Source organism: Sparus aurata, chromosome 4 (assembly GCF_900880675.1).
Source record: "Sparus aurata chromosome 4, fSpaAur1.1, whole genome shotgun sequence".
NCBI classification, from domain to species: domain Eukaryota; kingdom Metazoa; phylum Chordata; class Actinopteri; order Spariformes; family Sparidae; genus Sparus; species Sparus aurata.
Window position 1 is genome coordinate 38,387,256 of NC_044190.1, and position 22,011 is coordinate 38,409,266.

General features: G+C 42.5%; 2 protein-coding genes across 3 annotated transcripts in view; both read right to left on the minus strand.

Moving 5' to 3' along the window:
* Positions 1-6,769, minus strand: part of herc1 (HECT and RLD domain containing E3 ubiquitin protein ligase family member 1) — a 61,211-nt gene extending 54,442 nt beyond the window's left edge. The window contains 4 exon segments of the mRNA XM_030415066.1: positions 107-301; positions 649-744; positions 979-1,955; positions 6,379-6,769. Coding sequence (XP_030270926.1) covers positions 107-301; positions 649-744; positions 979-1,929 — 1,242 coding nt within the window. The 5' untranslated portion in view covers positions 1,930-1,955; positions 6,379-6,769.
* Positions 6,770-10,936: 4,167 nt separating this feature from the next.
* Positions 10,937-21,658, minus strand: dapk2a (death-associated protein kinase 2a). Of its 2 annotated transcripts, XM_030413888.1 has the most exons (10): positions 21,578-21,633; positions 21,148-21,283; positions 20,817-20,945; positions 18,704-18,925; positions 17,391-17,529; positions 15,546-15,675; positions 15,102-15,177; positions 14,852-15,004; positions 14,407-14,452; positions 10,937-12,835 (listed from the first exon to the last, which is right to left on the minus strand). In XM_030413888.1, exons 3-10 carry the CDS (start codon positions 20,876-20,878, stop codon positions 12,182-12,184), a joined length of 1,482 nt encoding a protein of 493 aa, XP_030269748.1. In that variant the 5' UTR covers positions 20,879-20,945; positions 21,148-21,283; positions 21,578-21,633; the 3' UTR covers positions 10,937-12,181. The 2 variants fall into 2 exon arrangements, with proteins under 2 accessions (XP_030269748.1, XP_030269746.1); XM_030413886.1 differs by having other exon boundaries at positions 21,148-21,658.
* Between the last annotated feature and the right edge of the window lie 353 nt (positions 21,659-22,011).

Genomic DNA, 22,011 nt, shown 5'->3' on the forward strand with positions numbered 1-22,011 from the left:
CACTCTCACACCAGCTTCTCTACTTCTACTAAAGAACACAGGATGTTTCTTCTCTCCACATGTGCAGACAAACGGCTCTACAGCAGATGTTTCTGTTTTCTCTTACTGTCTGTGCATCGGCGAAGCTGGCGGCCAGCTTGGGCTGCAGGATCTTCTCTTGTGTCCCCTCCACGAGCTGGTGGCTGCTGTTACTGCCCCACACGTAAACCTCACAGGTTTCAGACACCACGGGGGCCTCGCCAGTCTGAATGCTATCTGGACTGACACAGGTGCGAGAGTAGTCTGATGCCATCCGACATACCTGGAAGAAAAGGACGGTCGAGACATGTTTACTCTCTTTGGAATAATCACTTGTGTCTGATGTTATTTCTATAAAAAGACAGATTACCGGTCTTTAAATTACTTCTACTCATTATCCTCCCAAGGTAACAATTACATTTTTAGTAGAAGGTGACTTTGAGGAAATTCATTTCATTTGGGTGACAGGTAGCTTTTTTTGATATTTCCTTTCTTACTTGATATTTTATTTTTTTTATACGAGAGATTTGTGTGACAGTTTTGCTCCAGGATTTGAAGGAATAAAATCAGCATGTTGACGTTTTATGTACATTCACTGCGTTCTAAAAGAACAACAGGTAATTTTCTTACTTCTTCAAACAGACAGAGTGCCGCTTCATACAATGAGCACAGGCCGTCAGAGGTCCGCGTGGGTTCTCTCCACTGGCTGCGATCTGCTGACGAGCCCTGAGACGATCACATAAACATCACAATGTTAAGACCAGACATGGCTTCAAACCAAAACAAGTACAAACATGACGCGTGGGGATTTTTTGTATCAAAAAGGTTTTTCATATGAGAAAAACTGAATAGAAGGAGCATGGCATTTTTATGTACATTTCACAGCTTAGGGAAATAAAAGTTGTTTTCTGTACCACTGAGGAAACTTCCCATCATTCACTATAGTTAATGTTTACTTACCAAAGAGCGTCTCATCTGCATGAGGATGTTCATGAAACAATCGTAGCCAATGAGCCCCTCCTGATTCTGTAGCACCTTATTCTCCTCCATCGTGCTGACCACAGCTGATGCAGCTAAGGCCATCTCAATCCACTCCAGCAGGTAGCGCAGGGAGCCCCTCTGAGACGCGAGCCCTAGCAGAAGCTCGGAGGCAAGCCGACGCCCTAAGATATCCGCCCCGGAGTTTGGCATGGTCACTCCCTTCAGGAAAGTGGTGACCTGGGACAGGCAGTCCAGGCCCATCGGTGGGATCTTGCTCTCGTTGGCCAGAGAGAGGGGCGGCAGGGAGCTGACCACATCAATGGCTGTGTGAATTACATCATTACACAAGTTTATGTTGCCTCCGGGACCTCCACCAGGGCTCGGTGGAGGAGGCATCATCCAGCTCTGGCGCAGCAGAGCGAACAGAAGGCTGAGGCCCGTGCGAACGCCCATCTCAATGAGGGCGTCAGTGCTGGAGCGTGGCCGCTCGCTGACAGAGTGCAGATCTGCTGAGCCCGAGTTGTTCTCTGGAGAGTGCTGCTGCTGCTTGACCTTCCCCTTATCATGGTACTTGTTGGAAAGTGCGTAGAAGATGCGCTGCAGCACCAGCACGCGTTTTCGCAGAGCAGCAGCGAAGGGAGAGTCAGAGCAGACCATCTTGGCCAAAGCCAACTGGCTGCTGAGGAGAGCATCCAGGTAGTGCTCCTGCTCATCGCTGGAGAGGGATTCACGCTCGAAGTCTGGAAGTTGGGGGCCCTTCAGACACAGCACCTGCTGGGGCAGCAGCACAGCCTCTTTGTTGGCCAGCAGCTTTGAGTAGAGCACTGACACTCCCTCCCGTGTGGCTATCGACTCGCTGTCCTCTGTGATCCATGAGCTGTTTAGGTGCTCCAGCCATTTCAGCTTCACCGGGGGGATCATTAAAGCCATTGCATGTCACTCTGGAGCCATCAGTCCTGAAAACATAGAGTCAACATCATACACAAGGTTAATATCAAGCCTGTGTAAAGTAAAGAATAAAACATTTTTTCATCAAAACGTGGGCTGAATAATATGCGTCTTCTTTCTTCTCTCAACATAAAACACAATAATCTTCCGGTTGTCAGAGCTTCGAGTCAGCACATATCTTCTACTTACCAACCTCAATAAACTTAGCATCGTTTTTCTCATTGTATCATCATCTGATCTAAGATGAAGAAACATTTTCCCTAAATGTTCATGAAGATTCTCAGTCAATTATGATATAGCACTTAGAGTTTATCCTAAAATATTCACATGATGCAGACGAGGTAATAAAGGTAATTATGACCCATTAAATATATAGTCCAGCTCATCTACATGAACAGGGCTGTCTGCTGACTGCATTACTTATGGTTTAAATGTTATGTATGGGGACATAACATGTGGTTAGGCTCATTATTTATTCAGGTTGATGTTCCTTGAAGATCCCTGCTCAAGTCTGTACCGTACATAAAACCAGGACAATTTTATCATCATCTTTTAAATGTATATTGATCATTTTGCTGTAGTTTGCTTGCATTCACAGTCTACAGACGTATGCATGCATTGAACTGAAACTCGATCATGACTAAGGGCAATCTCACTGACATGAAATTTGATTTATTCCATGTAGGAGCAATTCTGTAAAGTGCTTAGTCATGCTTTGTTTATTCCAGAATACACGACACCAGCGAGGGCTCTATGAGTGATGACTGCACTGGGAATAACGACTATAAAGAGCGTTAGACTTCTGAATTTTACACTGTCTTGCTCCTTTTAAACCTGCAATATTATTATCTCAGTTTGACCCATTTTTATCTTTTCAGAAGAAGAAGCACACAGTTAACATTTCTGCAACTACACGAAGCCTGTTTATTATTATCTCATCATTTAGGATAATGAAAAAGCAACATTTTTATGGACTGAATCTTATAGAAAGTGCTCCTTCCTGATGTTAAGACCAAATTAGCTATTAGTGATAATGATTCTGCTCATCAATTGGATCTGATAGATCCCATCTATGATTGTGTCGAGTATGATGAGAAACAAAAAAATAAATAAATGCTGCTATGCTGTTTCAGTTTCATGCTAGTATCTTTACTTTCCCCTTAACCAAACAGAACCAAGTGCTGGTTCTGCGCTGGTGCTAGTTGTCGGTTCAGAGTTGGTTCAACCTGAGAACCTTTAAAGAACTGAAGAGTCAAATCATTCAGGCACTGTATACTTCTCCAAATCCCCAACACTGCTAGGAACAACTGTGGTGGACTACACGGGACTACAAGCGTTGCTCCAGCCTCTACAGGCCGACATCCGCATCCAAACATGCTGCCTCGACACGGCGTCCATTGTAAAAAGCAGAACACTCTACACTAGCACTGATTTTTAAAAATGGGGATCATAAGCAGTTCCTTATTCTAGAATAGCAAAGTGCTGGTGCCACTCTGGAACCAGTTTCAGTGGCCGAGAACCAGATCTTTGGCTGTCAAAACGCAAAGCGCTGGTTCCAGCATGGCACTCACTCAGGACCAACACCAAGGTTTGTCATAATTAGATTTTATCACTACTGTCATTTCTGAAGTTAAGTTGTTCTTTCAAAGACCAACCCCAGTCGACCATATTGTAAACACAACACACGTGACCTTTGCACAACAGGTCAGAGAAGTTACTGGTTACCTAAAGAATCATTACCGGTAAACAAAAAGCTGCTTTTTAACAAAAGTAAAATGAGACACCAGCTGAAGTCGACCACGCTGCTTCTGCTGCCTGTAGGTTAATCTTGACATGAGCAACACATGATAAGTTAAGTGTGTGTTGTTGGTCAAAATTAAGGCCAACAATCCCTCCACATTTATAATAAAACACACTGACTGGCATTCTCGTGGCGGTGAAATTCAGTTTACTGATTATCATTGATGACGAGGTGTCACACTGCTGGCTGTATGTGTGTTTGGGGGCCAGAAGATAAGCAGCTGATAGGAAAGGTTACGAGGTTTTATCCTGCGTTAGATAAGATTGTACTGACAGCTGCTTCAAATATCAGTCCCCATCACGTACTGTATGTACATTAGGGTTGAACTCTCCAAAACTATAGACCTTAATGGACACCTCTTTGGGCTGAAGTCAACAACAACTACACATTAAAGATTAATTGCAGGGTTTATACAACCAATCAAAGATGAGATCTCTTATAGACCTCATGTAGTTCCTGTGAACAGCAGCCTATCAAATCGATGCAGAGACAGAGCATCATCCAGAGTCTGCAGCTGATGCTGATTTATGAGTGTCTGGACTTAGCTGGACAATAAAGTTGGGAGGCAGAGATCATCTGCAAGTGATGAAAAAAATGCAGAGAATCTTTTAAAACGGACATCTTGGGGCACATGTTGGATGTTAGGAACTTGCTGGGAAGCACGAACTGGACGAGACTTCTGCCTCGTTGGCCATTTTCACCTGAAGCGAACGTCGGCAGCCATAAATAATAACTGTTACAGCCCAGCAACAATCAAAATTGTGCACATGAACTTGAATTACTACAGATCTAAGCCATAAACTGCATATATATATGTATGCGTGTGTGTGTTTGATCAAGATTGATTGTGATTGGTGGCTGGCTGTGCATGAAGAGCGTGCATGCTACCCTCATGCATCAAAGTTGCATCATTTATTTAAGAGCCCTTAAAAGGTGCAGTATGTAAGGATTGGCAAACAAACAAGGGGCAATTTATCTCCGGAGTAGCTGCTAACTGCTGCCAACTGTAACCACCGATAGCTAACATGCTCGGTTAATCCCGCAGCTAGTGGTTGTGTTGGCTGACTCTGCCCAGACCTGGAGCCTGGAGCTCCGGGCGATTGTTGGGAGTTGTTTTTCTGTCTGACAATCACCTCTTCAGGTACAGTGTGGCTAAGGGCTAGCTGATAAGTAGGTTAACGTTAATTCAAATCCCTGCAACACAAAACAAACTGACTTCATTGCAAACTTTGCTCCTGAATCAAGCAGCAAAAAAGTAGCAGCATGATGCCTTTGACATTGCAGGCGCACATTGTGTTGATGACACTGTAATGATATATTGTGCGGCCCTGCTTACAATTTTGTCATTACAGCTTTTTGTGCCAATAAGAGACTCAATAAGCTACGTCAAATTCTACAACTGAGCACAGCACGCTTTTTTCACATTGTAGATTTGATTGGGGGCAAAAAAATGGCTGGAAATTCTAATGGAAGACAAACAGAAGGGTTATTTTTAATCTCCACACTGTTGCCAAACCACACAAGCACAAACACAAAGTCTACTACGAGCACTGACCGACCTATCCAGGATGGTCATGTCAGGAGAACATGGAGAATTGATCCACATGTAAGGCCTGTGTGTGAACTACAGACGTACTTCTCTGGCTGATGTGAGAATGCAGCAGTACCCTGTTGTGTATCCAATGCATCTGATTAAAGTCATGTTTCCTGAAGCTGTGGTTTCTTGTATGAGACTTTTGAATATTCACTTCATCCTGAGCTGTTATCTAAAAAAAATATCATGGCTGCTCCACTCCTTTTTCATTGCCTCAGGTTATTATGAAGGTGAGTGACTTTCCCCTCGCTGTGTTGTCAGTCACACTAATCATGCTGCAGGGTTCGGTAGTAGAGATGTTCAGATATGACTACAGTATGATTATAAGCAGTTAGCACCTTTCTAGCTAACTGGAGAAGTGATCTGCAGCAACGGCCCCCATGCTAACATTGGTTTAATACTGTCTCTAGCTGAGGTTGATAGCACAAAGCTAACCTACAGACAGCTAGTGTCATTACACAGCTGGCCTGACAGACAGCAGGAAGGTTTGCTAACGAGCTTGTTGTGTCCGATCTGAAAGGCGGTTTTCCTGTGGTGATAATCAACCAGCAGCTAACAGCCTCCAAATCACTGATATTACATGAGACTAGACAACATCTAAGATTTTAGCATTACACACATAAGTACCGTTACCAGTGTCATAACAAGCTCTTGTAGGAAGCTGAAACTGTGATGTTAAGTGTTTTACGGTGGGCGGTTTGTTTTGGAACGAGCCACAAAGACGGCTGTCAACTGACGCTACTGTTTACGTTAGCTAACGTTAGCAGAGTTTCCTCACGTCACTCAGCTAGCAAAGCATTAAATAAATACCTAAACACGGACATAACACACTGAAGTGCTGGTACGACAGCGAGATAATACGTAGGTTAAGTAGTCCAGACCAGAATACATACCTGTCCAGAAGGCTCAACTCCATAAAGCGTGAGCTATTTTGGCCAGTATTAGGTTGGCTTATCTGCTGTATCATAGCGGCAGGCAGGTTAGCCTGCTAGCTGCACTTTCTAACGTTAGCAGGAATAAAAAGAAGCTCGCTCACCAGTAACTGTCAGGGGCCTCCTCTTCTCTTCTCTGCGATGCGCTCAAACAAGAGCCGAACTGGGCTTCATTGCATGAACACGAACAGTTCGGGTGATATTGATAACGTTACTGTGAAAGGAGACAGAGCCATGCATGGATTTCCATGCCTCCGCCCGCCTCTCCTGTACCTTCCACTGCGATTAGCTCCGGTCCGCTCAGCCAGTCCCAGCCCCTCACTGAGCCCCAGCCCAGGGCGGTGACGTCGGGACCTGTCTGTCCGCCTGTCCGCCTGTCTGTCTGTTTGTTCTTTTCTGCCTGCCTGCCTGTCTGTCTCTCAGTGTGTTTGTTCTTTTCTGTCTGTCTGTCCAGCCTGTCTATCTGCACACACCTCCCTATCTGCTGTGTATGTTCACACCATATAGTCAACAGAGGCTCATTCACGCCCACAGAGACAAAGGAGTCACACTGACATGTTATTTATTATAAACTGCATATATTATAAATGTCATCACATTTAATAGATGCTCAATCTAAATGTGAATAAAGGAGACATTTATATTTCTATATCTATAGTGCCAACAATAAAGATGTTTATATATACATATATACAGTGGCGTGCACAGACTTTCTGAAGGGCAGGGGCGAAAATAAGGGCACTTTAGCGCGCGTTTCGGCTCCCAAGAGGGCATTTTAGCGTGTGTTTTTGCAACCCAAGAGGGCACTTTAATGCGTGTTTTGGCTCCAAAGATGGCACTTTAGAGCGTTTTTTGCCACCCAAGAGGGCACCTTAGCATGCGTTTTGCCACTCAAGAGGGCACTTTAGAGCGTGTTTTGGCTCCCAAGAGGGCACTTTAGAGTGCTTTTTGCCACCCAAGAGGGCACCTTAGCATGCGTTTTGCCACCCAGGAGGGCACTTCAGCGCGCGTTTTGGCTCCCAAGAGGGCACTTTAGAGCGTGTTTTGCCACCCAAGAGGGCACCTTAGCATGCGTTTTGCCACCCAAGAGGGCACTTTAGAGCGCTTTTTGCCAACCAAGAGGGCACCTTAGCATGCGTTTTGCCACCCAAGAGGGCACTTTAGAGCGCTTTTTGCCAACCAAGAGGGCACCTTAGCATGCGTTTTGCCACCCAAGAGGGCACTTTAGTACGCGTTTTGGCTCCCAAGAGGGCACTTTAGAGCATTTTCTGCCACCCAAGAGCGCCCCTTAGCGTGCGTTTTGGCTCCCAAGAGGGCACTTTAGAGCGCTTTTTGCCAACCAAGAGGGCACCTTAGCGCGTGTTTTGGCTCTCAAAAGAGCACTTTAGCACGCATTTTGGCTCCCAAGAGGGCACTTTAGCGCAGGATTTTGCCACCCAAGAGGGCACTTTAGCACGCATTTTCGCTCCCAAGAGGGCACTTCAGAGCGCTTTTTGCCAACCAAGAGGGCACCTTAGCGCGTGTTTTGGCTCTCAAAAGAGCACTTTAGCACGCATTTTGGCTCCCAAGAGGGCACTTAAGCGTGGGTTTTTGCCACCCAAGAGGGCAGTTTATCATGTTTTAACCAGCCAAGGGGGCAGTTTAGTGTGTTTTGCCAACCAAGAGGGCACTTTAGCGCGAGGTTTGGCTCCCAGGAGGGCACTTTAGCGCCCGTTTTTCAACAATTGGGCCATGGGGGGGGGGTGACCTCCCCCCTGCCCCCCCCTTGTGCACACCACTGTTTATATCAGTATTAAAGGTGCATTGTGTCGTTTTTTATATATATATTTACAATACTAATGAGGTACTAATACACACAGAGAAATATTCATATCTGATCTGTTTCCATGAGTGAATAGACAAAGCTGTTCTCGGAGGAACATAAGGTCCACAGAACGCTGTGTGAAGCTGGAGAGGTGGCAGGGTCCGCCACACGAAAACACAGTAAAACCGTATAAACTGTGTCATCACTTCAGGTCAGTTTGTTTATTCAGTCATGAAGACAAAGAGAGTTTATTTATTTAGTTTTGTTTAGATTTTCAATTATGTTTAGGGCACAAACAAAACAGAACAAGTGCCAGAAACAACAGATGTAACGCAGAACAAATGAACAGAATAGGGGCATAAACATGATAACAGATGAGAAACAACATGACAAAACACTAATATAACACAATAAATGCATGAATAGTAAACAAGCGTACATGACAGCACATTAAGGTTTGACTGTATCAGGTGTTACTGTACATTGTAAAATGTTTGTATGGAGCACAGAAACTGGAACAATGCTCCCAGGTAGCAGGTATGTGGCGGACCCTGCCACCTGTCTAGCGTCCGCCACATACCTGCCACCTGTCCTGTGTGTGAACAGTGTTCTGGGACCTTGTTTTCCTCTGAGAACAGCTTGTTTATTCACTGATGGAAATGTGTTTGTATTATTGCCTCATTATTATTGTAAATATTTAAACTCTGATTTGAATTTCCCCTCCAGAACTACAAACTGCCCCTTTATTAATACACGTCTGATGACATCGTGTGAATAATCAAGTGAAGATGTTTGAAGATCTTTTTGTTTATGACTTCATCTGTTTGCCTCTTCACTCGTAACAAACAAAAGAGACAAAACACACAGGAAATGAAGGTAAATATAGATTTGATTGCCGTTTAATTTCTGTTGATATTGTAATAATATCGTTATTGTGAATTTGTGTTTCTATTCACTCATACAAAACTACATAACGCTCATTTAAATGAAAACATATACACCAATATTTTTAATATTCTTTATTGTAAATCATGATGTTGACCACTCTGTGGTGATGTCATGTGATGTCACATGGCGTCTGAAGGGGTTCTGTGGTTATCTGGACGCAGCAGACACACGGAGCGGCCCGGCCCGGCCCGACCTCACGTCCACTTCCTGCTTTATCTCACACACAGATCCTGTTAGCTGTGGGGTTTAAAGCAGCTGTCTCTGGAGGACAGACATGTAGGACAGTAAAACAAACGCACCCAGCCTCACTTGAACAGGCGACACATGCCAGCACCTTCATCCTTAAACCTCTCGTCCTCCAGCACGTTTAAAAAATCACAAAATCTAATTTAATCTTATTTAAAAGAGTGTGTTTACAGTTATTACAGAGTTTTACTGCACATGTGAATAAAGTAGTATAAAGCCTTTTGTGGCTCCAGAGGAGGCTGCATGTAATCTGATAAACTGCCTCCAGTGATGTCACTCAGTGGCACAGATGCATTATGGGTAATGTAGGCACCAGGTTTTAAAAAAGCAAGAAAAACTAGTGAAATATTAAAAAAGCAATATCTCTGATCTTGCTGTATCGATTTGGATTATCTGTTTCTTTTAGAGTCAGCACTGGACTGCTTTTCAAAACAGCATTTACATTACCCACAATGCAACTTAGCCACAGAGTGACATCACTGGAGGCAGTTTATTAGATATGAAGAATAACATACTGATTGGAATTGATCTGATTTTGTTTAGTTTCTTCTTTGTGAGAAACATTTTTACAGAACAGCTTCAGATCTTTGATCACAAGAACAAGATAATTATTTACAGTTACTTAAACTTTAATAAATAGACTTCAGTCAGCTACCAAGTGAGGATATTGACACATTTTTCACATGTACTCTGGAAAAGTTATCATCCGTAGTGGAAACTTGTATTCACTAATCCTCTGTAAACTGTCTTGATGTTTGTTGGATCTTTCTTCATGCTGCATTTTTAGACCCACATCACATTTTATGTGCTGAAATGAATTCAGATTGGCTAAAAATATTAATCTCAAAAGTTCTGCTGCGATTCAGTCTACAACTTTACATGAGCGCTCTGTAGATAAATAGGCCGATGTGCTCTCAGAATAGCAGGAAACATCTACATATGGAGTGGAAGCTCCCTCTCGGTCTCTGGTGTTGATTTCAGGAGTCTCTGCTTCGCCTCCTGGTCTGAAGTCTCGCTCGTGTCCCAGCTGGTCATCATTTCTGATCTGTTCCACATTTCCCTGCAGACTGCACCGCTCATCACCGCCGTCACTACTAACGCCCCGTGGCTGACACACTTGTTAGCGCCATGATTCAGCAGCTGGGAGTCTGCAAGTCTGATGTTCACATTTCCAACACACACAAAAAAACTGAAAACAACAGTTGTGGAGCTGATTGTGCATGACTCGACTCAATGCTCATCAGAAAACGCTGCATTGTTCTGAAACTGCACTGAAGAATTTCATAAATCATCTTGAAATGATCCAGACTGCAGTTTGTATATCGTTTTAGTTTAGGTGGAGATCACTCTTTTGCTTTTTTGTGATCTCGATTGATGATAAAAATTCAGTCAGTGACGTCATGAATTGTTTCACTGGACTGGAGTGAACACGGTGCTGATCTTCTGTACGTCCTGATACAAACATATAGATTTATTATATATACATTATATATTTACCCGACCTCTGAAACAGCGTTCATGTCGTGGCTGCTGCAAAAATGCAGAACAAACAATATTGTGTAAGTGCTCTTGTGCAAACATCAGCGAGCTGTATTGATCAATCTGAACTCACGAGTAACTTTTTAGTGTTTGACTGAAATGAATGTCATTTTTTTTTTTTTTGGACCTTTATTTATTCGGGGAGAGTTCACAGAGAGCACACCACAGTCTGACCTGCAGCCAATGAGCAGCTCCACTCAGAAGGGCAAGTGGCCGTTCTCTTTCACCCACCTGGGGATTTGAACTTCCAACCCTCAGGTAACCAGCTCGCTTCTCGAATCAGATCATTTATATTTCTTTGATCAATAGTCTATATGCTCATTGGCAGAACACTGAACACCACACACACTCACACATCCACAGAACCAAAACAAGTATTTATACAGTTTCTATAAATCACCTATGAAATCACCTGTCTCACTTCCAACACACGACCCGACAGGCTACAAGTAGTGACCATCTGGCTGAAGACAGCTTTAGGTTCAAATGATTGTTTTCAGCATAAAAATGTAGTTTTTATACAGAAATGTTACAATGGGAAAATATTTTGGATGTGAAAATATATTTCTGCCACAATTTATAAATTAAAAAACTGGAAATGAGCGTTAAAACATCAGTTCCCTACGAACACGCAGTCGCTGAGCATCCAGCATGTATCCAAATGTTTGTTCTTGTAGCTGCACACACACACACACACACACACACACACACACACACTCTGCAAAACCCACCAGGATTAGAAATTATATTACTGATGTGTTTTTCTGTGGGTGAAAGGTTGAATAATAACTCCGCCATCGAGTGTCTCTCCTTTTATTTGTATGTTTGTTCCTAACTGACCGCTGACATATTGATTCTGGCAGCTGCTCTGGACAAAAGATGCTGATGGTGAAACAAAGTACACTTTGTTTTAGAGCTGCACCACCAGACGTCCTCAGACTGGGAGACTCCTCAATTCATCCTCAGCTCTAAACCATAAAAACAGTTTTAATTTATGACTTAACCAATCAGGATCATTGTAATTAGACCTGAGCACAGAGATTAAGAATAACTACAACTATATAGATCTTCTGACTGATGGTCTTGAGACAGTTTCATAACCAGTTAAAAGATCCTTGTAAGTGGTTATATCACACGTGACACCAATGTAGCCTCTTTAAAAACAGATTTAAAAGTGTAAATGTCAGGCCATGAACCAGTTACCTGTTGATCGTTACCAATCAGGACTCAACAGAAGCTGTCGGACCTACAAAGTACTGGATCTGGAGGACTGTGACAGCCCAGAGACCATCCTTTAGTCTGGATCTCTGCTCATCACTGTTGTGATCTTTAATGGTTTTATAATGATCGTGAAGCGCTACAGTGAGTATTTATCTTTGCTGTCCAGTCTCAAAGTCCAGGTTGATCCCGGACAGCAGCTCTCCTCCACACGGGCGGTTCAGCAGCTCTTTCAGGGCCTCGTTCACGTCGTTGTTGAAGACGGTGGAGAAGCTGCAGTTGGGGTATCCTCCACCGCCTCCATCCCTGGGAAATGAACCCATCACCTCCTGCACCCACTTCAGCTCGTTGCTGAGCTCCGTACGCAGCGCGTCGAAGTGGTTCTGTCTCTCCTGGTAGCGGCTGCTGACGGCGCCGAGGCTGGAGCTGAACACCTGCATGTCGTCCTGCAGGCTCCTCTTGAAGGCCTCCACCTTCCGGAACTCGTAGCGGATCTGCGAGAGCTCGTGGCGCACGCCTTCACTCTCCTCCTTGTACCACGCCTCCTTTTCATTGTATATAGACACCATGGCATCGATGTCTTCTTGCAGGGAGTCGTGAGCCGCTGCCAGGCTGACGAAGGAGCTCTCCATCTGGTCGATGTCCTCCACCACCTGGGCGAAGCGCTCGAAGTTTACATAGGTGTTGTTGGGAGGCATGCTGGAGTGAGACTTGATGGTGTACTCCCTCAGGCGCTTCGTCTTCAGCTGGCGGCGCTCCCGTTTCTTGGGCTCCTGGGCTTTACTCTCCTCCTTGTGCTCGTTGGACTTGAGGGTTTAAAGAAGGAACAGTTAGAAACAGGAACAGATACAGACAACTCTGCTAATGCATCAGGTAGACTCGAGTCTACCTGATACTTTTTTTTTTTTGTAATCACAAACACACACAGTTACTTGCATATTGTTTGTTTGTCCTTACATGTACTTTTTATTTATTTCTCTATGTATTTTTCCTCTGTTTTTGGTTTTATGTAAAGCGTCTTTGAGAGCTGTAAAAGCGCTGTACAAATAAAATGTATTATTATTATTATTATTATTAAAGGTGAATGACACACAAAGATGTTTACCTCTCTGATATCTTGTTCACAGTGAGGTTACAGATATCAGCAATTATTACTTGATGCAGTGAAAGAGGTGAAAGAAGAGTGGCCACCCGGTACACCATCTGGATTTCAGTCAGGAATTCAAAAGGTAGCTCCAAACGAACGCTAACTGCTGCTCGCTATAATCTGTGACTGCATCGACCAGCTGCTGTTAGCAAGTAGCTCATTTAGCCGTGAAGCTGAGAGAGCCTCTGCAGAAACATCATTAACTTTGACTTGTTGTGACAAACAGGGACGTGAGAGCTGAAACACTCATTTACTTTCCTTCTTTGAGTTATTGACTCAACATAACAAAGCTTGTTTTCTCAGGTGCTCGGCTTGTGATGAGATTTACACATGCTGGCTCTGCTGATCCATGACAATATCAGTAAATAAGAGTAACGTGATAACAGGTTGAGCTGATACACTCGTTAACTCGAGATAACGGTAGTTCATTTCCATACATTGAGGTGTTTCTGGCTGAACTCAGCTGGGATAAAGCTGATACACATGCCTGCATTAAACCTCTACAGAAAATTCAATCAAAGTTGTCTCCAGTGTAAATATACTTCCAGAAAATCCCACTTTCTTATCTGGAGCCGGACGAGCGAGCCGGCCGGGTGATCGGGGACGTTTGAATCACGGCTCCAACAATCTGGCAGCCGGCAGCAGGTCTGCCTCAGGACTTTGTTCGCTCTTGGCTCAATTCATTATTCAGCACATGATCGGCGTCCAGGTCGCACTGCATGATACTGCTCCGCTCTACATGTGACGGTGTAACTGTACAACTCACTGTTTGTTGACTTCTGGCTGCAGAAGCCCTGAGGGGCGAGTGAGGATGTTTATGATGTGAACCAAGTCTGAGCTGAAGCTTTTCTCCCCTGTGTTTATGACTGTTTGCCAGAATAATGTTTTTTTATTCTATTTTCACAGGTAACTTGATGAAGGTCTAAGTACCAAAACGTTGTTGTCATTAAACTGAACTGAAAGTTTGCGGGAGTCTTTTCCTGACTTTGTGTTTTTCAGGAGGAAATCTCACAGGTGAAAAAAAAAATGTTTGAAAAATGTTTCATCCCTCTGTTTCAAATGTGAGGAATAATATAAGGAACTTAGAAAGATTATCCTGGCAGAACCTTTTCTCAAAACACTTTAGATCAGAACCAGAAAATTGGATCACCTGAAAAAAGGCGTCAGAAGAAATGTTTAAATTCCACACGTGGGATTTCTTAAATTAGAGAATACAAAATAAAGTTTTACCTTGATCCATGGGTGATTCAGAGCATCTTGAATTGTTAATCTTTTCCTGGAAGAGAAAACAGAAAACATCACTGAACCCTTCATGTCAATTTTCTTATTTAAACAGATTTGAGGTTGAAAAAGTATTTAATCTCTTTGTTTCGTGTTCCAGCTCAACAGTGAAGTTTTAAGACGGCGTGAAATCTTCAAACTCTTTTCATGGTCGCACAATTGCAAGAAATGGGAACATTCTCAAAGTCTTATGAGTCATTTTATACACATCTCCCTAAAATTCAGAGACTTTGTCGTATCAAATCACATTTAAATAAAGATCTTTGGATCAGAACGATGTTCGGCTGCACAGCACGAGACTAAACAACAGCTCAGTAGAGTTCAAGAAGCTATAAAGATGAACTTTGACACGACTCTTTCCTCCGGGCGAACACGCTCCTGCTCGAGCTCTTACTTCTTATCCTTCTCCAACAACTGGCTGATGAACTTCTTGGCCGGCTCGCTGGTGTGACAGAAGAACTCCTCATCAAACTCGTAATTTATGGCTGAAATGTTCCTCAGCGTGTCCTGTTTGGTCTCCCCGAGGAAAGGTGAAGCTCCACTCAACCTGGAGGCGAGGACAAAAATAAGAAGCGGTTTGAAAGAGCTGCAGGGTGATGACGAGTTTACTGAAAGTCACATTATTTGATTTGGGGTTCACTTGCAGGATGTAGGTGATGACCCCGATGCTCCACATGTCTGCTTCCAACCCCAGAGGCTCGTAGTTGACGATCTCCGGAGCTTAGAAGGAAAACAGATGATTAGATTTTTCAACTTGAACCCGATCTCCCTTTGATTTTGTGTCTGTGTGACTGATGGGGACAATTTACTTAGATTTGAAATCACTTTACTAATTTTATCAGACAGCAAATGGACTCAGCTGGAACTTAGCAGTGGTTTATATCGATGTATTTGCCTCTCTGAGAGAAAATGTTCTGTAATGACTTGTTCTAAATCGCTCTCTCTGGACGTGTTTCTGGATGAGCAGCAGCTTTTGTGACCGTGGAGCTTCATCTTAACATGCATGTGCATCCGTCTCTTCTTCTGCTTTTTTGTATCCTTGTTGAAAAGCTCAAAATAAAATAATAACATAACATACATTGTCTTACCGACAAACTCGGGTGTTCCAAAGATGTTTTTGAACTCGACGCCGGCTTCAATCTTGTGAGCGAGACCGAAATCGATGAGTTTGATTCTCGGTAGCGGCACGTTCTTGTCCAGCAGCATTATGTTCTCAGGCTGCAGAGGACGGAGAGACAGAAACATCCAGCTGAATGTCAAATAACAAAAACTACAAACGACATGAACTATTCCACAGTTCTCCTCAGGATTTTACACTGACACGGCAAAATATTACAAAGACCTGATACAGAAAACATTTATACGGTGGAAAACTGCCTGTGTCGTCATTTTACCACAAAATAATCACTTGAGATCAGAAGAGGAATTCACAAAGTTACTGCGAGTATCAGTCAATTCATAGTTTCTACTTCACACACGGTTAATTGCTCCACCTAGTGGAACAAATCAAATAAACTCATTGTGCCGTCCACCTGATCAGACCTCTAAACTCTACGACTACCTGGCAGAACCTGATTAAATGGATCCACCCTCCTGTCGCTCATAAATCTCCGACTGACAGCGTCACAACATCAGCTCTCACTGCCTGCAGGAAAAATCCCTGAAATCAACTCTCAGCTCAACAGATTCCTCCTTCACCTCAACACATGGGAACTAAAATAATCCCAGATCTGAAACACAAACTGAAAAACAACTCATGTAAGACCTGATTCAGAGGTGCGAGGTCAGTTTTATCAAAGGATAAAAAATAAAATCAATATAATGGATAATCCAGTCCACACACCGACATTTGTGGAAGATATCATGAGACGTTCTAACATTATGAATACAGATGAGAGCAGCTCTAAACTTTAGCTCATACTAAATATCTTTAAGTTGAATTTTGCTCCTCTGTTCTTCACACAGAGCGTCTTCATAACAGACATCATGACATCATGGGGCCTTTTAATGAGTACAGTTCAGACCTGCTCAGTTTGGAAAATGTCATGAGATGACTTTTGTTGTAAATCGCTTCTAAATGAATAAAGATTGATTGATTTCACGTGTTAATTCCTGTTTGAGCTGCTTCTTCTGCAAAAGGACCGCAGACTTGTGTGATGATCTGTGGGGACAGTTTTAATGCCTGCCTGCATCCTGTGTCTGAAAAAAAAGTCTCGCAACAAATTAAGTACCAGGTACCACAGCTTACATCCCCCACAGAAACTGAGAAACACTTTATTTTAATATTCATTTGAATCGCCATGAAATCAGGAGATTAACACGAGGAGTTACCAACCAGGAACACGAGGGAGAAAAGCTTAAAACTGGGGAGTGTTGGCAGGTTTGCTTTCAGGCTTTATCGTCAGGACCGGGCGACAAAACATCTTGATTTATTGTGACATTATTGTTCAGATGATTATTGGTATGTTCACAAAATACTAGCGGACCTTGTGGTGATTCTGTGGTCTCAAGAACTACAATTTGTTTATTCTCTATCACGAAATAAGAAAATAAAGAAACACCAGAGGAAGGATTTGTATTTGTAAAAGGTTTCTTTACCCGTAAGAACAACATAAACTGTCGCGTGACACTTCGGGTCAACAGCTGGTCACGACCTCCAACCGGAGAATCAGGTCTTAAGACAATGAGTTGCTGATTTTGTTGTTGTTTGCTTACATTTGGTCACAATTGTCATTATCTAAGTAATATTTCCAGTTCATTCTGCCTTACAGACAACGCTGAGTCATCCTGAGCAGCACAATCTGAGCGTGAAACAAGCTTTCGTCACTTTGACAAAATGTCACGGCTGAACAAAGTTCAGAAGGTCGTGAGGTGAATTTCGGTGACGTCTCCTGAATGTCTTCACAACAGCATGTGGTCTCGTGTGGACGAACCTTGAGGTCAAAGTGGGCGATCTTTCTGGCGTGGAGGTAGTTCACCCCCTCCAGGATCTGCTTGATGAACTGCGTGGCCTCCTCCTCGCTCAGAGACTCCTTCTGAGCCAGGAAGTCGAACAGCTCACCTCCAGAGACCCTGAAACACAAACGCCCAAAACTCATCAAGCATCTGAAGTCAGTCTGGATAAACACGTCAGCTAAAGAAATGTAACATCACTACATCAGTAAGACTTTATTTTTTAAAGACTTTATTAAAGTCAAACTCTCCCCAAAATGCAACCTCGGCTTTATTTGTGATTGAATATGAGTCAAACCTTCATATAAAAGCATAATTACGATGAAAGAGGCACTTTTAAGATTTACTGTATTTTCGTTTTCGTGTCAAACTCATTTTCAATGGGAGTGCTACGGGCACTTTTACGATAGCATCAAAATCTCTCTGTTTAAAACAGTAAGAAGTCTCGACACAACATGAAACTTTGCTGGTAGTATCACCAGGGTCTCTACACATGAACACGAGCATTGAGAACATTGTTTGTGTACACAGAGTTTACTAAAAAGAAGGTTTTTTGAACAACTCACGTTAGCAGTAGCTTGTTCCGCTCGCCGCCGTCCTGCCAGTGGAGAAGTGTCGATCTCAGAATGTGACGTAACCTGGAGGACAGTTAAGGTGGAACTACTGTCTTCCAGCAACAACGCGACACGAGATCTCACGTGACTTTTCCAGCTTTTTATTTTAGTATTGTTTCTCATATGAGGCTCCTTTTTCAGCTTCAAGGTCAATATTGTTTTTCACTAACGACAAAACAACAAATTATCCTGCATTTATATGGAACTAAGCTTTAGGAGCGTTCCACCTTAACTGTCCTCCAGGTTACGTCACATTCTGAGATCGACACTTCTCCACTGGCAGGACGGCGGCGAGCGGAACAAGCTACTGCTAACGTGAGTTGTTCAAAAACCTTCTTTTTAGTAAACTCTGTGTACACAAACAATGTTCTCAATGCTCGTGTTCATGTGTAGAGACCCTGGTGATACTACCAGCAAAGTTTCATGTTGTGTCGAGACTTCTTACTGTTTTAAACAGAGAGATTTTGATGCTATTGTAAAAGTGCCCGTAGCACTCCCATTGAAAATGAGTTTGACCTGAAAACGAAAATACGGTAAATCTTAAAAGTGCCTCTTTCATCGTAATTATGCTTTTATACGAAGGTTTGACTCATAAACATCACAAAAAAAGCCTTGGTTGCATTTTGGCGAGAGTTTCACTTTAATCTCTGATCTGAAGACTGAAGACCTGCGTGACTCACAGCTCCAGGATGAGCACCACGTCCGTCCGGTTCTCGTAGACGTCGTGCAGCGTGACGATGTTGGGATGCTGAATCTGCTGCAGGATGTCGACCTCCCGCTCGATCTCCTCCCGCCGCACTCCTCGAGAGCTCGCCATGCTCTGACGCTTCTTGATGAACTTGGCGGCAAATTCCAGACCCGTGCTCTTCTCTCTGCATTGTTTGACGATGGCAAACTGCCCGCTGACGTACAGAAGAGGAGAGAAAAAACAAACGTGAAGCCAGACACAAGTTAGCTTTTATTACTGGTAGCGGGATATTATCTTACTAACTATAGATGTTGTAGTCTTTCTTGTGAATCATCAATAAGTAGCAAGAAATTATGATAAAAGAATGTCAAAGATATGTTTGAAGTAATTAAGAAACATTTATTAGTCATCGTTACATCATTTTTGACAGAGATCTGGAGGTTGACAGCTGGGAGAGTTAATTAGGCGTAATTAAGTGAGTAAGTATGACACAATGTATCCACCAGGGAGCACTGAAGAGTTCATTAATCAGTTCATAAAGGTCACAATTCTTTAAAAAACACAATTTAAGGACTCTTTATAAAGTAAACTTGTGGATTTTGTTGTGATAATGTTAGAACACAACTCAACAGTATCATAACAAACGTTCAGTCATTTTGTTTTAAAGCAGAATTCCTACCTTTAAATGTGACTTTGAGTGTTTTTTAATGCTACTAAATACATTTTCCTATTTTTTGATTCCTTAAAAGGACACTATGTAGTTTTGGGAAAGAAATTCAATCTCAATATTAATGAGGTAATAATACAAACTCTGTTCTCAGAGGACAGTGAAGTCCCAGAACACTGTTTAAAGCTAGACAGGTGGCAGGGTCCGCCACAAATAAACAGAACAGAATACATTGTGTAGTCCTTTAAAGTCAGTTTGTTTATTCAGTCATGAAAAAAAAAGATTTTGATTATTTAGTTTCTTTAGGCAGAACAAGATCTTTCTCTTCTGATCAACATTTCCCCAAAACTACAGCGTGCTCCTTTAAATACTTTTACTCGAGTGAAGCATCCAAATACTTTCTTCATCTCTACATTCATAGCTCTGTCTTCAGCACCAGCTTCAGTCTATTCACATCGTCACACACATTCAGCTGCAGGGTGATAATCCCGTCACTGTTATGAACTCACAAGACAAGCAAACGCTCAACTTCACGCTGTGCTCGACGTGGTAAAGTATTTAAAATTCAAAGGTTATACGACTGTACAGCTGCGTCTATTTATTCTCCGGTTCACTCGAGCGGTTTGTAAGCGAACACTTCACTTCCTCATCTGCAGCCGGTCTGGGATCAGATATAGCCACAGCTAAAGATAGAAGACTGCTTTAAAAAGCAGCCTGACATGCAGAACAGTTGTCTGACAACACACAGCAACAACTAGGACTCAAATACAAACAACTTCATCTCCACTTTATTCACATAAACGCTCCAGTTTAATGAAACACTTCATGTTGTGATGATTTGTCAGCAGTCAAACAGGAAACACACACTCAGACTCGTGTTGAAGCTTAAAGGAATAAAAACACATTACTGAGTTGTGCATTTTAAACACACAGTTAATGATTCAGTGTAATTTCCATATTATTATAGCGCAGCAATAACTGCTGGGTGCAGTGACCTACACGCTTGTCAGTGCCCTTGAGCAAAGCAACCTCGGTTTACCTCCAGAGACGTGTGTTTTGTTCTGCTGCTTCAGATAACTTGTACATGCTCAACACCAACACTGATGTTTATTATAATAATCAAGCTGATATATGAATATTACTGATGTCTGATTGACTGTTAAAGAACAATACTGATATGATGTTATCAAAACAAACATTAGAACGATTTTCCTGATTGTCAAATTAGAGTTCAGTCATTGTTTTTAGTTGTATTTGGATTATTTTTACTGAATCATATTATTGTCTGTTCATTTCTTATCTACATATTCGTGTGTTTTGTTATTGTATGTGTGGTTTAGCTGCTGCATCTGTGTAATTCCCCTTTTTGGAAATAATATCCTTCATTCAAAGGAGTTGAAAAGAGATGCACATATCCTGCATGCATGCACGTCTGTACCTTCCCAACTCTTCACCAATTTCATAGAAATCCTCCACCTTCTGCTGTTTGAATAAATCCATGTCTGCAGTCCTCTGTGCTGTCTGTCGTTATGAAAACTGTCCTGCTTCACTTCTCATCTCTCTTTGCCTGAAATAAACACACCACAGTTATTTTATCATCCGGGGAAATGTTCCCACAATGATTTCACTTCACAAGATATAAAAAAACAAACAAGACTGTTAAATGTGATTGTCTCGGACGTCTTAGTGGACACAGGAGTAACTTAAGATATTACATATATTATTACACTAGATATGAACAATAACATGAGTGATTAATGAAGTCTCACCGTGTTAAAGTCTCGGTGGTGAACACTTGTCCTCCTCCTGTCCTGTGAGTCCGTCCAGTGTTGTGTTCGGGCCATGTGTTCCGACACATGCCGTTCTCCTCAGGAGACAGCGTCACACCGAACTCCCTTCAGAAAACTATTAATTTAAGACGGCGGTGTTGACAGCAAACCTACATGAAACTACTTATTTGTTCACATTTCACACATGAATATAATAGTAAACGGTGGCTCGAGCAAAGCAGGTCGTTTGAGCTGAATGCAAAGTTTTAACTTAATGAACGTCGCGGTGCCCTTCACACCATCACATGATACAAAAGTGTGAAATCTTGTTTTTAAGAGATGATTTGAGTCTTTTTACTTTATGCCGAATCTAAAACTAAAGTGTTGCAATTCCGGAGTTGTTTTAAAAAATCTTGATGCAGTCACGTACCTCTGAAGATATTTAAGTAAACTTTTTCTTCGCAGTAATATAAATGAGGTTTGGTGTGTCGTGTCTCAAAAACACAAAATGACACAGCTGTGCGCGCGCTCTGCCTCTTGGCTCGACCATCTGCTCGGCTCGCGCGCGACACTATCACACCTGTTGTCTCGCGCTCAGGCACAAGACTGAACATCAATTGATCCACATAGATTTTTTGCTATAATAACAATGATTAATTTAAATATTTACTGTTTCATTTTGATAAATCCGTCCAGTAAAAATCATCACTTCTTTAAGTATTAATACTAAGTAACTCTTAGAATACATGCACATTTAGTTTAGAGATTTATGGTCCCCAGAGGATGCATCCTAATAATTTTGGTCATCCCCTGACTTTGCAGCATGCGATTAGCATTTTAAGCTAAATGTCTTAATGCTTATTG

Excerpts from the sequence above, each read along its gene's own strand:
- dapk2a (XM_030413886.1), bottom strand. The coding sequence starts at position 20,878 with ATGGATTTATTCAAACAGCAGAAGGTGGAGGATTTCTATGAAATTGGT. Across the intron at positions 15,676-17,390 it reads TCGCCCACTTTGACCTCAAG|CCTGAGAACATAATGCTGCT; the intron begins GTTCGTCCACAC and ends CGTCCTCTGCAG. Across the intron at positions 15,005-15,101 it reads GGGGTCATCACCTACATCCT|GTTGAGTGGAGCTTCACCTT; the intron begins GCAAGTGAACCC and ends CCTCGCCTCCAG.